A 12,815-nucleotide genomic window follows, 5' to 3' on the forward strand; every position below is an offset into this window, starting at 1 on the left:
ATGCAAACAGCTCAGCTTGTTGTATTTGTCAGACTGGCTTTCCAGGATTTTACAATAAAGGAGGACTTCCTCACTCTTTTGCAATTAAAGGAGAGAACGAGAGGTGAGGATATTTACAATGAGTTTAAAAAATGTCCATGAAATGACATCCCCATTCATAAACTGGTGACAATTACTACTGATGGGGCCCCAGCAATGTGCGGTGTGTGCGTTGGCTTTATAGCACTAAAAATCAGTGCCTACTTCAGGTTAACTTATCTATGTGAAATTGCATTTTCACAGATGAAAATTATTAAATCTAAGTACAGGAGCTGACTTACTGACAGACACCTCACTAGGGTTGCCAGCTTTCTCATTCCCAAATAACGGACAAAAGTAGCAGTCAGATCCCGGGACATTTGTGTTTACCCCGAGAAAGACTACAATGACCATGAAGCCTTGCACGGGCACCTGTGTGTGCATTCGTGATGTGCCGATTTTTTTTACCCCACGAATCGGTTTTGGCTTAATTTTCATTATTTCTACTTTATATAGGCCGTGTATTTATCATATCATTCCTGCTTTTACTATATGTTAGTGTTATTTTAGGTTTTATGTCTTATTTGGTATGATTTGGTAGGTTATTTTTTTGGGTCTGGGAACGCTCAAAAATTTTTCCATATAAATTAATGGTAATTGCTTCTTCGGCGTAAAGCATTTCGGCACGAAAGGTTTCATAAGAACGCACTACCTTAGTGGGGAAAATACGGGACAGTTGGCAACCCTACACCTCACAGACTGTCTCAGACTGGCTGTCTGTAGTTATGAGCAACACACATCAAAGTTGCTGGTGAACGCAGCAGGCCAAGCAGCATCTGTAGGAAGAGGTGCAGTCGACGTTCCAGGCCAAGACCCTTCGTTAGTCCTGAAACGTCGACTGCACCTCTTCCTACAGATGCTGCTTGGCCTGCTGTGTTCACCAGCAACTTTGATGTGTGTTGCTTGAATTTCCAGCATCTGCAGAATTCCTGTTGTTTGTCTGTAGTTATGAGCCAAATTTCAGGGAACTAGCAGAAAGTATTCAGCCCCAGTCATCACACTGAATGCAACAGTCAATTTTTATCCATTTATTTTTCATGTTGAAATAAAATTAAATAATGAAACTTAGAATTAAAGGTGTGAAGTACTGTATATTCTTAAAGAAAGACAGCTATGGCCTGTTTGATATGCTAGTTACAGTGTTTTCTTGTTTGAATTAATTTGAAAGTTTGACAAAAGTATTTTGTGTAATTCAAATACAATTCGCCCAAATAAAAGGCCTCAAATTGGAACTACAATCTGAGCTGTTTTTTCTCTAAACGATTTAGTAGGTAGATCTTGCCTTTCACTGAGGTCGAGGTAGGGGATCTTGGGCTTAAAAAGGTTGGTGACCACTACTGTAAATATTTCTTACTTAACCTAGGATTTTTATTCTGCCATATATATGAACAAATTTTTATCCTACCATATATATGATGTAATTCTGAGGTAGCTTCCTTGACACATATGTTCTGGTCTTGCCTTCTTTTGGAAAAATATTGGAAAGACATTTCTGATATTATTTCAGTAGTTTTGCACATTGATTTATAATCTCATCCTATTACTGCAATTTTTGGATTACCAGTGATAGACTCTAGTCATTTATCCCCTTCAGCTTGCCGTTTGATTGCATTTGTTACATTAATAGCCAGAAGAACCATTTTATTTAAGTGGAAAGATTCTAATCCCCCTACTACATTTCAATGGTTTTCCTAAACTATAGCGTGTTTAAACTTGGGAAAAATTAGGAGTGGTACTATTGATCCTTCGGTTAAATTTGAAAAAACTTAGAGGCCATTTATTCAACATTTTATATGATGTAAGCTGACCTTTTCTGAATCCTTTTCAATAACTTTTTGTTTGTGTATCGAGGAGTGGAGTTAATAACAAATAATGATTTTAACCGATGAAACATGGCTGTCCAGCCTTTGTTTTGTTTTTTTTTAGTGTAGGGGGACTTTTTCTTTGTATAAAATTATTCGAATCTTTTTCATGTTCAGTTATTAAGAGATTGGGAGGCTTAAATTACATATGTTACTCGGAGTCTGTGTCTGTATACGTTAACCATTATTAATGTAATCCCGATCTCTTCGTATCATTATCATTGTTATTTTTATCAATTCTAAACTTAATAAAAAAGATTGAGAAAGAAAGAAAAGAGATTTCAGGATCCAAACAGATTTCAGCAAACAAAGAATCAGAATTTAAAATCACTGGCATACAACATGAAATATGTTGTTATGCAGCAGCAGTACGTAATAGAAACTGTAATCTACAGCAAATGTATATAATAGTTAAATTAAATAAGTAGTGCAAAAACAGTAATGAGGAAGTGTTCATGGTTCAATGTCCATTCAGAAATTGGATGGCAGAGGGGAAGAAGCTGTTCCTGAATCACTGAGTGTGTGCCTTCAGGCCCCCGCGTCTCCTCCCTGATGATAGAAATGAGAAGAGGGAATGTCCTGGATGATGCTGCTTTTTTGAGGCATTGCTCCTTGAGGATGTCCTAGATGCTGTGAAAACTAGCCTATGATGGAGCTGAGTGAGTTTACAATTTTCTGCAGTTTATTTCAATCCTATGTAGTGGCCCCCCCCCCCACACACCCCCATTACCAGACGGTGATGCAGCCAGTTACAATGCTCTCCATAGTACATCTGGAGGAATTTGCAAGTGTCTTTTGGCGACCTACTGAATCTCCTCAAACTCCTGATGAAATATAGCCGCTGTCATGCCTTCTTTGTAACTGCATCGATATATTGGGCCCAGGATAGATCCTAAGAGATGTTGACACCCAGGAACTTGAAATTGCTCACCTTTTCCACTGCTGACCCCTGGGTGAGGACTGGTTCCTTTCTTAAATCTACAATCAGCCCTTGGGCAAAATAAATACTTGGGATTCCTTGATAATGGGCCAGTCTTCAAGCTATTGGTTGTTAATGCACTAGTGTTACTGAATCAGGTGTACAAAAGTGAATGAGAGATCAGCACTTTTAATTTGCATAGTTTAGAAGAGACAGAGATATGAAAAGTACAGGCAATCCCATCTTATGGCCTTCTGGGAAATGAAAATTTTCACTTACAAAATTTACAAATTATTATTCAAAATTTTGAGATAAAATACAAAATTCATTCTCACAGAATACATCTGGTTAAAAAGTTAATAAATCATTTTTCTTTGACCTGCATTCCTTGATGAATGCACAGATAATGTGGTCCATTTTATCAGAATATAATAATCCCCCCATCCCCCATCATATAATGTGGGAGTCATCTGTATTTAAGTATGGTTATGAGGAAGACCACAAAATGAAGCTTACAGATGTACAGAGTACTATATATCAGTGGAGCATATACTAAATTAAAGTCTGATATGTCACACCTATTTCCTGTTAAAACAAATGAATCATATTTCTAAGTGTGAAAACAAACTCACCTAAATGTCAAGAACACACTGATTTGAATGCTATTTAAATGCTTTTCAAATATCATAATTGTATAGACTCCTACTGCTTCCTGCATAGCTCGTTCCACTTATTTACTACTATTTTTGTGAAAAAAAGTTTCCTGTCAGGTCCCTTTTAGAACTTTCTCCACTCACTTTAAACCTATGCCCTCAAGATTTCGATGGGTGATTTTGGTGATTCACTTCACCTTTCCTCTATATACCATATTATGTTAACTAACAGCAGGGAAAATACAGGGACATATATAATGCCTCATATATCTTTTAATGATCTGAGTTCACGGACACAGGATTCACAAATAACTCAACCTGGCTAGTATCTTGGCTTTACCAGTAATATTTACATCTCACGAATGGAAAAAAAAAGTTTGGTTATTTTGGCAAGTTACCAAGGTACTACTAGCACCTATACCTTGCCAATTGTGATCTTGGAAGTAACACTGGGAGATTCACTACTTCCAAGGCTAGATTTTAACGAAGAGACAACAGTGTTAAAAATACTCAGTGCTACAGGCAACAGCTCTGAAGACAGGAAGAGTTAATGTTTCAAGTGATAATGTTCATTTGTAACCTTCCTAATGAAGGATCATCACCTGAATATTAATTCAGTTTCTCTCTCCAGAGGAGCCGTCTGATCTTCTGAGAATTTCCATTTCTGTTCATAGTTTAGATTTCTAGCAAATCTAGTCTATTTTTGCTTTCTGTAAAGAGATGATCTATTTTGACAACTTAAATTAGCTGCATTTATGAAGAAAGCAATACATCAAATGAAAAAAGTTGGAAAAGAATCATTACATTTGAGAAGAGAACTACATAATTACTGATGAGGAGCCTAGAATCGGCAAAGACCAAAATACCTTAAGTATTTACCTTTAATTCCATCAGGCAACTTTTTTAGATCACAGTACCAAAGTCGATTGACTGGGTCACAACCTTCTCGAATAGACAAGAGAACATACTGCCCATCATCTGATACCTGCATTAGAGACAAAAAATAAACAATGCAGAGGTTGCATTTAGTTAGTTAAATGAAATAGTTCTAAAAGATTTTTCTAAAACCATTATGCCAGTTAACAAGTTAAAATAACAAATTATCTGTCAAATTAGAGACGGGCTCAAATGAGGTATGCAAATAATTAAAAAATTAAGATTATCTATCCAAGCGGAACCAAGCATTACTTTTAATAATGTGGGACAGATGGTCGATTCACCCAAAGTCCAAAAGTAGCCTACATGATACAAAGCAACAACAAATCTTCTTTGTAATTATCTTCATTGCCCTGGCTGTTTAATATTTTTACCTACACCAATTCCAAATCACTATCCAATGCATCTCATTCAAAATTCAATTATTCCTTCTTCCATTTAATTGCCTGCTTATGGATCATCATTTTTGATTGCTGTTCGTTGATACTTTAGAAAAAGAACACAAACAGTACTTTAATCAAGATGTACCAAAAGGTCAGAACGTTTTTCCCAAAGAGGAAAGAATGTGTCGATTTGGGTGCTATCTAAACGTCTTCACTGTGACTCAGTTGCTCTCCAGCAGGTTAATTCCTCAGGTCTAGGTAAGAGGTAAATGATTCAAGAAGAATTATTGGTTATATGACAGAATACATTTCAAGGTTATAGGGGGAAGTAAAAGAGGGATAGGACTATGTGTCTATGCCAGCTCCAGCAGAATAATGAGCTGAATAACCTTTTTTGTGTGCTGTAATAAGCAGTAACATCACTCATACACAGAAGGATAACGTTCTAACTGTCCCTTCTTGGAAGCACAATGCCCAACTTGTTGAAATATTGAGCAATACGCAGAAATACAATTAAGATATAAAGAGGTAAAATACCACTATGAGGGATAACCCAGTTTGATAATACCTACATTATATAGAAATGCTGCAAACACAAAGCTTCCACTTTTAAAATGTGGCATTCCTTAACTAATCATATCTATCTATATACACAATCATATTAAGGTCATTTTACCATCCACAATTGTGTTTCAATTTGTTCAAAAAATTAGGCTTTATTAAGGGCTGCCCCTAACTAGACTGTCAAAAAGTTTCATGCAGCATCAAGTAATTCAAGAGAAATAAGCACACAGAAATGCTCTTTATGCTGGTTACTGAAAGGACAAACTGATAAAAGTCACAGCAATAAACAAAATATAGCAAATCACAGTAAAATCCGGGGGGGGGGGGGGACTTTGTTTAACAATACTCTTTTCCACAGATGCTGCCTAGCCTGCTCAGCTCCCCCAGCATTTTATGTGTGTTGTTTGACAATATTTTAGATGTCATGGTACACATTGGTACTAATGACATAGAGAAGGAATAACAGCCTGAAGAGTGAATATAGGGAGCTAGGTAGGAAACTAAAAAACATGACCTCAAGGGAGTAATCTCTGGAGTACTGCTTGTGCCACTCATCAGTGAGGGTAAGAATAGGACGATTTGGTAGATGTTTGCATGGCTGAAGAATTGGTGCAGGGATAGAGTTTCAGATTTGTGGATCATTGGGATCTCTTATGTGGAAGATAATGACATGTACAAAAAGAGACGTGTGCACCGGGACTCCAGGGGGCAGGTTTGCTAGAGGTGTTGGGGAAGGTTTAAATTAGGATAACAGGGGGATGGGAACCAGATTGATAGGCCAGAGGATGGAGCAGTTGGGGTAATGGTAGATGCAACACGTCTAGAGACTGTGAGGAAGGACAGGCATAAATGAAGTCAGCTGAATGGGTGGAAACGCGTCCATTTTAATGTGAGCAGTATCAGGAACAAGAGTGATGAACTTAGATCATGGAACACTATGGAAGTAGTACGTTGTGGCCATTACAGGGACTTGGCTGTTGGGTATTCCGGGGTTTAGGAGACGGAGGCAGGTAAAGATGTGGGGGTAGTGGCACTGCTAATCAGGGGTAGTATCACAGCTGCAGAAAGGAGGATGCTGTGGAAGGATTGTCCAGCGAACCAGTATGGGTGGAAGTTAGAAACAGGAATGAAGCAATCATTCTTTTAGGAGTATTCTATAGACACCCCCAGCCCCCACAATCACAACAGACACACCAAGGAGCAGTTTGAGGGACAAATTTTGAAAATGTGCAAAAATAAATCAATTGCTTCATAGGTAACTTCAACTTCCTTAACATTGATTAACATCTCCTTAGCTTGAAAGGTTTAGATAGGGTAGAAATTACTGGGTGTGTTCATCAAAGATTTCTGACACTATGTGGACAGGCCAAATACAGTAGAGACCACACTAGATCTGCTACTAGGCAATGAACCTGGTCAGGTGATAGATCTCTCTGGGGATCAGCATTTCAGAGACAGTAACCACAACACTCTGACCTTTACCATAGCCATCTTCAGGGATAGCAGTGGAAAGTATGAAAAATTATTTAATTGGGGAGAGTAAATTATTATGCTGTTAGGCAGGAACTTGTGAGTGTAAATTGGGAAACATCTGTACTCATGGAAATGTACAATGGAAATATGGAGGTTGTTTAGGGACCATTTGCATGGCGTTCCTATTGAGGTAGGGAAAGGATTGTAGGGTGAAGAAACCATGGTTAACAAGAGATGTGGAACATCTACTCAAGAGGAAGAAAGAAGCTTACTTAAGGTTTAAGAAGCAAGGATCAGACATGGCTCTAGAGTTATAAGCTAGCCAGGAAAGAGCTTACTAAGGGATATATGAAAGCATAAGGCAGCCTTGACAAATAGGATTAAGGAAAATTCCATGGTGTTCTACATGTATGTGAAGAACAGGAGGATGACTGGGGTAAAGGTACAATTGATCAGGAATAAAAAGAGGAAACATGCCTGGAGTCGGAGGTGGTCAGGGAGTTCCGTAATGAATACTTTGCTTTGGTATTCACCAGTGAGATGTACTTTTACAGCATAGAACAGTTTAATATGCTGGTACATATCAACATGAGAAAAGAGGTTGCGTTGAAACTTTAGAACAGGGTTTCTCAACTGGGGTTCCGCGAGAGAACATGATTGAAAAAACAAACATTGTTTTCTGAACTTCACGCGATGCTAGCACTCGCAGTGGTGGGCAATGACCGAGCAACCCTGTTAGCTGTAAATTCTATCTTTCTATCTATCTATCTATTAATTAATTACACGCAGGGGTTCCCCCGAGACCTGAAAATTATTTCAAGCATTCCTCCAGGGCAAAAAGGTTGAAAAAGGCTGTTTTAGAACATCATTAAGATAGACAAGTCCTCGAGGCAGAACAGGATATACTCTAGGCCACTAGAGAAAGCAAAGGAAGAAATTGCTGCGCCTTCGACAATGATCTTTGCATCCTCACTGATCACAGGAGTAGTACCTGAAGATTGGAGGGTGGCAAGTATTCCTTTCTCCAACAAAGGTAATAGGAAAGATCATGGGAATTATAGACCAGTGAGTGTTACCTCAGTGGTCAGCAAGCTATTGGAGAGGATTAAAGAGAAACACATTTATGAGCTTTTGGAGAAACATGGTCTGATTAGGGATAGTGAGCATGTGTTTGTGAGGGGCAGGTTGTACTTTATGAACTTGACTGAGTTCTTCAAAGGCAGTGACAAAACATGTTGATGAAGGTAGAGCAATGGATGTGGTGTATATGGATTTTACTGAGGTGTTCAACAAGGTTCCCCATGGTGGGCTCATTCAGAAAGTCAGAAGGCATTGGATCCACAGAAACTTGTCTGTGTGGATTCAGAACAGGTTTGCCATAGAAGGCAGGGGGTGATTGTAGATGGAGCGTACTCTTCCTAGAGGTTGGTGACCAGCGGAGTTCCATAGTTCTGGAACCCCTGCTCTTTGTGACTTTTATAAATGACTTGGATGAAGAAGTTGAAGGGTGGGTTAGTAAGCTTGAAGATGAGTAATTAGTGATGTGGATAGCGTAGAAGGTTGTTGTATGTCCATAGATCCCTCAAAGTTGTCACATATGTTGATAGGGTGGTTGAGGAGGTGTATGGTACATTGGCTTTCATTAACTGGGGATTTTGTGTTCAAGAGTCGCGAGGTAATGTGCAGCGCTATAAAGCTCTGGTTAGACCACACGAAGTATCGTGTACAGTTCTGGTCCTCTCATTAAAGAAAGCATGTGGAAGCTTTAGAGATGGTGCAGCAGAGGAAATTTAACAAAATGCTGCCTGGATTAGAGAACATGGCTTATGAGAATAAGTTGAGCGAGCTAGGGCATTTTGCTTTGGAGCAAAGGAGAATGAGAGATGACTTAAGAGGTGTACGAGATGATAAGAGGCATACATACAGTGGACAGCCAGCATATTATTCCCCAGGCTAATACAAAAGGGCATAATTTTATGTTGATTGGAGGAAAATATACAGGAGATGTCAGAGGTAGTTTTATTTTTTTTTAAAAGCACAGAGTGGTAGGTGCATGGAACATGCTGCCAGAGGTGGTGGTAGAGGCAGATACATCAGCGTTGTTTAAGAGCCTCTTAGATCGACACATGGATGAAATAAAAACAGAGGGCTATTTATTATGGAAGCATTAGATTGATCTTGGAGTAGTTTAAGTGGTTGGCACAATATTGTGGGCCAAAGAGTATGTACTGCGCTGTACCTCAGCTCCACCCATCCATTTTGGATTGTCTGGAAATTCAGCACATAATATATCTTCAGACTGTAGAAATCCCAGCTTGTGGTAGTACAATTTCTGGTGGAGGTTCACAGAAGTTTCAGTACCTGATAAGGAATGACAAAAGATGAGGGTGTGTCATTTTCATAATTTAAAATCAAGAAGTCTCAAATCAGAATCAGGTTTATTATCACCGGCATGTGACGTGAAATTCGTTAACTTAGCAAGTTCATGCAAAACAATCTGTTTACTCATAATAGAAAAGTAAAAAAAAAAACCACCATATTTTAAAAAGACTGAGAAGGATAGTGCAAAAGAACAAACAATTACATAAAAACATTAGTATTAAAAAACTAGCACATTAATCTATTGGAATTAATCTTGTTTATCTTTGCAGGAAGGATTTGTTCAACACTTAGAGATAGCTTGTAGATTTGTATATTGGATGGAGTTAGTTTAATAGCTGAATTGTCTATTCCCAGAATATGCTTGAGTTGGATGTATCAATGACAATGTTGATTAACTTCTGCCATGTTACAAGATGAGGCGTGTCTACCAAATGACCGTCGAAAAATTGAAATGACAGACTTGCATTTCCAAAAGGGACAAGAAAACAATGATGAAAATCAGTTTTCTTTACTGGGAGTTACCAACCCTGTTTCCACAGTTTAACCAAATGGCCCTTATCTTAAAATTACATGGATTTCCTGGAGGTGGTCCCATTTCTTCACAAACCCCCAAACCAATATGATTGTTAGGTTAAATGGCCACAGTAAATTGATCCTAGAATGCATGTGAGTGGTGAATCTCGGGAGTGGGGAATACGTTGATGAAAATATGGGAGAATAAAGTAGGATTAATGTAAATGGGTGTTTGATAAGAGGTGTGGATGTATTGGGCTGAAGTGGTCCTTTTCTGTGTTATGTCGGTACTAGATTATGAAAACTAGTTTTAGGTTGGTCTGCTTATGTGTAGAATATTGGAGTGAGGGAGCTGTGATTTGATCAGTTTTGAATTGTTAAAAGGATCATGAGGAAATATAGAAATTATTTCCACTGGTTTAGGAAATTAAGATATGGGCAAAACACATGCAACCCACGTTCAATGCTGACCTCTAGTCTCCGCAGGTTTTCTTTGGGACTGCCTTAGGTAGATGGCAGGAGAATCAGATAAGAAATATTGGGTCAAACAATGGGGCAAATGGCCCTGTTTTGAGCTAAATATGAGCAAATATTAACAATTTCCTTTCTCACACAATTTTGATTCTGTGCACAAAGTGCAAGTGGTTCACCAAGGAGTTGAGGACTCTCGGATCTGCAAAGGATCATGTCTGGAAATGGCAGTTAAGTAAAGCCCTGAAAGTGCAAAAGTCCCTTATAAGGATCGGCTGGAGAGACACTTCAATGATAGCCAGGTATTCTGGAGTTTCCTGCAAAAGTCTTACCAACATCAAATAGAAGTGCTTCCAAGTCTCTCCCTCCCCTACCTTGGCCAATCAGATCAATCAGTTTTATTGCTGGTTTGAAAAAGACTATCAACCATCTATCTGTTCTCATTTCCTTTGATCCTAACGTGCTGAGCCCCTACCTCCTCCCTCCCTTTCACAACCACTCCAATGTCACCATCCCCCTTTCACCCCATTCACTTCCTTCAGCTTCCCTCTTTCCCCTCCCTCCAGCCTATCCTATATTTTCTGTGAGGCAAGAAGACTTTTGCAAACTATTTGGAAAACAGAACATTAGGAAAGCTGCAGTCCGTGATGGTGTCTCACCTGGTACTCTAAGGCACTGTGCAGATCAGCTAGTACTTGCCACTGAGATACTTCACACCTCCTTGCAATTATGCAGGATTCCGGACTGCTTTAAGGTTGCTACAAACATTCCAGTTCCCGAGAAAGACAAGATCACAGGACTTGATTATAAGCCAATCGCTATGACTTCAGTAGTTATGAAAACCTTTGAACGTCTGATGTTGGTCTACCTTAAGTCCATTACTGATCCTCTTCAGAACCTGCTACAGTTTGCCTTTAGAGCAAATCGCTTGGTTGAGGATGGAGTTAACTTGTGTCTTCATTATGTTCTTGAACAATTGGACTTCCCCCAACACCTATGTGAGGATCTGCTTTGTGGATTTTAGCTCCACTTTCAACACTATTTTTCTGGAGTTGCTCCACAGGAAGCTAACCAGCTAGTTGTACCCTACGGTATCTGTCAGTAGATTACAAACTTCCTGACAGGAAGGAAGCAGTATGTCAGGCTGGGCTCCTACTTGTCCAATCCAATGTCTATAAGCACAGGCTCTCCTCAGGGCTGTGTTCTTTCAGCCTTTCTGTTCTCACTTCATACAAATAACTGTACCTCCACAGACAAATTCATTAAATCTGGAAGTTTGCAGATGACACAACTGTAGTTGGTCTCATCTTTAATAATGATGTGACCTGCTACCAAAGAGCAGCATGGTGTGCTCATAACAACTTGGAACTTAATGCAATCAATACAGTGGAAATGAGGATTGACTTCTGCTGACACTTCCCCACCTGCCCTCCCCCACCTCACCCCTGAAATGAATGGTCAGGCAGTGTCTGTGGTTGAGTCATTCAAATTCCTGGGGACAACCAGTACCAATACATTTAAGTGGGACAAGCACATTACACTCATCACTAGGAAAGCCCAGCAGAGATTATATTTCCTACGACAGCACAGGAAATTTAACATCTCAGAGTGTATCCTGATAAACTTTTACTTAGCCATCATTGAGCATGTTGTGACCACCTCTGTCACCATTTGGCTCCTCACCACCTCCTCCCTCTCCAAGTCTGCAGTGAGTGGTTTGCTCAGTGGTGATCGTTGGATGTCAGGTACCAACATTAGAAAGCCTGTTCATGGCCAGAGTGAAGTAAAGAGCTAAAAAAATATATTACTGCCAATTCCACCCACCCTAGCAGTTATTTATTCACCAAATTGCCATCAGGGAGACACTACAAGTCCATCACCACCAGGATTACACGTAATCTCCGAAGCACCTTTCCTGTAGCTATCCAGCTTCTCAACAAAACTCACTCAGGTGTAATCCCTAACTACCCCTTCACAACATCCATTAAATAGTCTTTTTGCTCTCCTTGTTCTGTTGATAATTATTTAATTGTTTATATGCTCACATTTATTGAAGTTTGATTATTGATATTTGTACATGTGACTGTTCTAATTGTGGATTGCTCATGGCTGTTTGCACTATTGTCTTATAAATTGTTGGTTGTTTTTGTGTTGTCTGTTATGGTCAGGTTGTGTGTTTGGCACCGAACCATACCATAACAGACATACTGTTTCACATACTGGCAATAAAGTGATTCTGATAAGAAAACAATTTGTAATGCAATCAAAATGCTGGAGAAGTTCCTCCGGCATTTTATGAGTGTCGTTCAAGAATTTTCAGCATCTGCAGAATCTCTTCTGTTCTCTCCTCTGTGTGTACCTGTAGAAGATATACATACAGTACAATAGGGTCTTTTAAGAGGCTGTTAGATAGGTACATGAAGCTTAGAAAAATAGAGGGCTATGCGGTAGGGAAATTCTAGGCAGTTTCTAGAATAGGTTACATGGTCGGCACAATATTGTGAGCTGAAGAGCCTGTAATGTGCTGGAGATTTTCATACGCTTCATGTAAAATGCTGGAGGAACTAAGCAGGCCAGGCAG

The 12,815-nt window shown here is 39.2% G+C and overlaps 1 protein-coding gene across 2 annotated transcripts in view; it reads right to left on the reverse strand.

The window, feature by feature from the left end:
• Window positions 1–12,815, reverse strand: part of LOC140189352 (prolyl endopeptidase-like) — a 179,758-nt gene that overhangs the window by 119,574 nt on the left and 47,369 nt on the right. For both annotated transcript variants that reach the window (XM_072246100.1, XM_072246107.1), the window contains exons 6-7: window positions 9,108–9,229; window positions 4,392–4,497 (exon numbers count right to left, since the gene is read on the reverse strand). In XM_072246100.1, the coding sequence (XP_072102201.1) occupies window positions 4,392–4,497; window positions 9,108–9,229 (228 nt within the window). The remainder of the gene's footprint in view (window positions 1–4,391; window positions 4,498–9,107; window positions 9,230–12,815) is intronic.

Source organism: Mobula birostris, chromosome 2 (assembly GCF_030028105.1).
Source record: "Mobula birostris isolate sMobBir1 chromosome 2, sMobBir1.hap1, whole genome shotgun sequence".
Lineage (NCBI taxonomy): Eukaryota > Metazoa > Chordata > Chondrichthyes > Myliobatiformes > Myliobatidae > Mobula > Mobula birostris.